General features: G+C 46.1%; 1 protein-coding gene across 1 annotated transcript in view; it reads right to left on the minus strand.

Moving 5' to 3' along the window:
* Nucleotides 1–4,613: 4,613 nt before the first annotated feature.
* The window catches only part of PHOX2B (paired like homeobox 2b), a 3,169-nt gene continuing 2,549 nt past the window's right edge, over nucleotides 4,614–5,233 (minus strand). The window contains exon 4 of the mRNA XM_015561437.1: nucleotides 4,614–5,203. Coding sequence (XP_015416923.1) covers nucleotides 5,123–5,203 — 81 coding nt within the window. The 3' untranslated portion in view covers nucleotides 4,614–5,122. The remainder of the gene's footprint in view (nucleotides 5,204–5,233) is intronic.

Raw genomic sequence — 5,233 nt, forward strand, 5'->3', positions numbered from 1 at the left:
CCGGAGTTGGATTTGTGCTTCAGTACTACTACCTGTGTGGCCCTGGGCATCTTACCTAACCTCTCTATGCCTCAGTTTCCTCCTTAAAAAAATGGGAATATCATTTTCTCATAAGGTTGTTGTAAGGATTAAATGCTTTAAAGCTTATAAACATAAAAGTATCTGGCATATAATGAGAACTCAATAAATATTAGTAGCTATTACTTGGGAGCCCTTGGCTGATTCTAGGTTGTTACTGTCACCCTCAGCAAAGTTCTCCAATTCCAGCCTTTGCATATTCTCTCAGACTTTGTGTTCCTGGGCCATTGACTTGACAACTAAGGGCTTTTTTTTCCAATGGGAGGATTTGTTTTACTGATTTTAGAGAAACACCGATCAGTTGCTGTGCCCTGACAAGGGGATTGAACCCACCACCTAGGAATCGATCCTCCAACCAACTGAACCACCTGGCCAGGGCTGAGGTCTCTTCTAATCTTCTACGATTTGAACAAGGGAGATAATGAATCTAGAAGTGATGTAATAATAATATTCATAATAGTTGACATTTGCTGAAAACTTCATGCTATGTCAGATATTTGCTGTATATCTTATTTAATACCCCCAACAACCCCACAAGTCTATATTATTATTCATAGTTACAGTTGATGAATCAAGCTTATCAAGAGGGATTAAGTTATTCAGCATCCAAGTCACTCAGATCCTTTCCCTGAATTGAGGGGCATCTTTATCTAGCTGGCTTCCTCAGAGAAGCATCAGGGTGAGTGATAGACAGCTACTACATGTTGAGTTATCAGTTCCCCTCTGAAACCACTCAGGCTCCTGTACTTGGCCATCTTGAAGGAGACTTGGCTCAGAGGTGGCCATCTGGCATCAGCTCCTGCAGCTTTTGTGAAGTCACATGTGATCCCGGAGTTGCCAGGAAAAAGGATGCCTTGATGAGCCAAAATGCAAATTCCTTGGGAGAGGAAAAGTGAAAGTGAGCTTGTTCACACCGTGCATGACTCCAAGGAAATGACACAACCCGAGAGACACGGTGTCCTGCCAATAGGCTCCATCATATTACAGGGACATTAGTTTGCATTTGATCATAAACTTGCCTCCCAACGAACAGCTTTGCTTCTTTGACCAGTAGGAGAGGCAGAAGTGGCCTAAATTAAAAAGAAGTTGATATTGAAATACCAAAGTGGGGTGCCTCCAGAGATTTTAAATGCCATCCTCTGGAAAGCTGGGACAGGTGGGGGGTAGGGAGCATGATTTCCTCACCAGTCCCCAGAGTTTCAATTGTCTGGGAGATAAATTATTTCCAGGTCAAGGCCAGGAAAAGAGAGTTTGAGTAACCTCATCTAGTTTGGTCACATCTCAAAGGATTTCTGGGGCCTTCACTGGGGTTTCTTTGGCTACTTGGTTTTACTCTCTTTTCTCTACCTTCCTCCTTTCTCTCTACTTCTTCTTTTCTTTCTGTCTCCTGGTCTTGCCTTCTCCAGAATGCATGCCCCACTGGCCAGCCCATGAGCTCTCAGAGACTTACTTGGTGGCCCCCAATGCGTAAGGCTCATTCTTCTCTAGCCAAGCCCAGGGCTAGGTTATCTGGGCTTTGAATTCTTTTTTCATCAATAAATTCCTACTTTTACTTTTTCTTCTCCCGACTTTTCTAAGCTATATTTCCAATGAAAGACTGGGGTCTATGGAATCTGTGACTGCTGGAATCTTAGACCAGCTCAATTGAGGCCACTGTTTATAGAATGTTATTCTAGGGGAGAGAGGTGGGTTCTGAGAGGCATTTAGAGACAGATTTTTAATTATATATATATATATTGATTTCAGAGAGAAAGGGAGAGGGAGATAGAAAAATCAATGATGAGAGAGAATCATTGGGTAGCTGCCTCCTGCACACCCCCACACTAGGGATAGACCTGCAACCCAGGCATGTGCCCTGACCTGGAATCGAACTGTGAGCTCCTGGTTCATAGGTAGATGCTCAACCACTGAGCCACTTTGCCCGGGGCCAGATTTTGTTTTAAAGACTATTTAAAAGCCCTTTAGAAAAACCATTAAAAGTTAGATCCAAAGGTTTGAAATTTCTGAATGAAACCTTCATGATCTGCTGCAAGCCATATTTGGATGCTTAAAGTGAGAAGCCCAGATAAATTCAAGCCACATCCGCTGCTAATCCGCAGACCAGAGGAGGCATCGTGTGGCTTCCCCTCAGATGTCAGATGAAGGAACTGACTTATCTACTTATAAGGCCCAACCACAGGGGCACCAAGTTAAGTACCTGAAGTTCACACAGGCTTCTACTGAAGAAGGTGGCCCTGCCAAACAGTCCAAGATGGAGACAGAATTTCATCTTGGAGCTGTGCTGATGACTGCTCCTTCCAAAAGGGGATCATTGAAACTGTCAGAGGCTCCTTCACACACCCCCATACACGCACCCCTGTTCCCAATGTAGTCCCAATTCCGGAACCTTCCTATTTGGGTTTCTTAGAGTGTAGTTCAGTGGTTCTAATATCCTCTATAGAGCTTATTAAAACAGATTGCTGGGCCCCCATCCCAGAGTTCATGACTAAGAATTCTTAGACTAAGGTCTAAGAATTCCTGTTTTTAACAAGTTCCCATGTGAGCTGCTGACCACACTTTCAGAACCACTGGTGCAGTGAATATACAGGCTCTGGAATCAGATTTCCTGGGTTCAAAAGCTTGCCCCATCACTCATGCCCAGGGCTCTTGAGCAGGTTAACCTCTCTGTTGCCTCAGCTTCCTCATCTGCATAAAAAGAACATGAGGATCGGAATTGCACTACTTCGTGATGTTATTTTGAGAAGCAGATGGGATAATGCACGGAAAGCACAATTTGGTACACGCCAGGGGTCGATAATTTCAGTTGTTGTCAACATTATTTCTCAAAACACATCAATGTTACTCTCCACCCAGTGCCTTCCGGATCCATCTGCCCATGCAAAGACCCTCAGGTGTCACAGAGTGCTGCAGTCTTTGGGCTTCAGGAGGACGGCCCATGGGGGCTTATGGGTCCTCGAGGCACTTTAGCTCAGAATCCACAGTTGAGTCCTTCTCACAATCAGGTGTGCAGTTCCTGTTTTGCTGCCAGGAATCCCTGCGGCCTCAGCCTAGGCCCTGATCCGAACATTTTTGTCAACACCCTGGTGTTCTCTTTTGCTCCCTGACTCAAAACCACCAGAAGAATCCTGCCTGCTCTCCCAAGCACTAAATTTTATCCTGGCTGAATTTGGCTGCATGGATTTCCACTCCCCAACCAACCTAGGTTTCCAGAGCCCCTGTGGCTTCTAGAGATCTTATACAATTTCCTCTGTACTCCCTCATCATTTTAAAAATTAAATTTAAAAGAACGCATTGAGGAAAATTCAGAGGAGTTCAATCACTAGACTTGCTTTTTGTTTTTATTATCAACAATCAAGTTAATGGTACACTCTTGGAAAACTATATGCACATGTAGAAATATTTCCCTTTTAAATAGAAGCATTCATTATAACACATATAAATAAATTTGAAAATCTGAAACATAACTTAGGACGCTTATGTTCACAAACAAGGTCCAACAAGAAGAAAAAAAAAAAATCAGACAGACATGCACCTGATAACAAAAATATATACCATTGTCTGAACCTTGGTCTCTAAACACAAAGGAATTGAACCCGTGAGAACCTTAGTACTCCGTAAAGACACACCATAGAGACTACAAGAAGAGGAAAAACATTATACGGTCACGTAGAGGAGACGGTCTGTACTGATATTAACACGATACAATTGAGTCACAGAACACAGTTGTAGAAAGACACCCAAAAAGTTAAAGCCTCAACATTCAACTAATATCTATAGTTTGTGCCTTTTAAAATAAAATTTAAAAAAACAAACAAAAAATAACCTCAACAGAGATGTCTAAACTGCGAGAAGAATGGAATCATCAATATACAGTTCATCCACCATACAGGATGTGAGTCCATTTCGGATCAAACAGAAGTGCAAACCGAGTCACTTCTGCAAACTAGTGTGCGCGCCTTTCCCTCGCTCGGTAGGTTTCTCTGTAGCCAGTTGCACGGACTGCAATCGACTCCAATCCAAAGCAGTGCCGAAAAGTTCAGTAAAAGCTGGTGGAAGAAGAATATGCCGGTGGGGGTGGCAGGAGAGAGAAAAACAGGGAAGCGTTTTCGAATATGAGACACAGTTTGCAGTTTGCAGATGAAAGGCATCTCATGTATAGGGCATCTTTCAGGGCCGAGTGACTGCAAAGATTCGGGGGTTTGGGAGTTGCAGCTGCGTGGGGCTCGGAAGCGCTGATGGCGGGATGGTGTTCGGCCAGGTGGGACAGGCAAGCGGGCGCGAGGACGTCCCCTTGGCCGCGGCGACAGTCTGCAGGAGTCTTCGCCGAACCCAAGGACAGGAGGGGAAGCGGGACTGGAAGGCTCCTAAATCCCCCCTAAGGAGGAGCCCCAAGGGAGTCTGTGCCGTCAGGAGGGACCCCAATAAGGGTTCACAAAACAGAGCCGCCGGACAGTGCTTGCTGCAGCCTCCCTTCTCTCTCCCTTTACTTGTTACCCTTAGATTTTAAAATCTTTTTTTAAAAAACGATTGCTGCCTTCCTAATTTTTTTTTTAATTTGGGTTTTTTCGTTTTGTTTTGTTTATTTTTCTCTTTTTCTAAGCAAGTCACTGAGTTGGTTATGCCCCCCATCCATCTCTTTCTGTCACCGGCTCGGGCCACAGATACACATTCCCAGAGACAGACACACACGACACGCAGACACAGCCCCCTGAGAGTGCCCCCGAGTCCGGCCGCGCCGCTCCCACCTCCCGGTCCACAGGCGGAGCCCTGGCCCGTCTGCGCGGCCCTGGGGCAGGTGCGGAGCCAGGAAGTGTTTGCTTTGCTTTGCTCTGTTTCGTTTGTTTTGTTTTGCTGGGGGTTCGGGATTGGGGTAAGAGTGGGGTTGCAATGGGGGCGACGCCGTGTTCTCTTTATTCTTATCGCGATTACTTTAGGCTTTCCATGAAAAAGCCAGGGCGGCAGCGACGACAGTAGCCTGGGGCCTACCCGCTCGCCCACTCGCCCGCCCGGCCCCGGCCCGCCGCCGCCGCCGCCACGTCCCAGATCAGAACATACTGCTCTTCACCAAGGCGGCTTTGGCACCGTTGGGTCTTTGGAGCGAAGATAGGACGCTGGCGAAGGGCCCCCCGAGCGAATCCGGGATGGAGGTGATGGG

Source organism: Myotis davidii, unplaced genomic scaffold, assembly GCF_000327345.1.
Source record: "Myotis davidii unplaced genomic scaffold, ASM32734v1 scaffold7117, whole genome shotgun sequence".
Taxonomy (NCBI): domain Eukaryota; kingdom Metazoa; phylum Chordata; class Mammalia; order Chiroptera; family Vespertilionidae; genus Myotis; species Myotis davidii.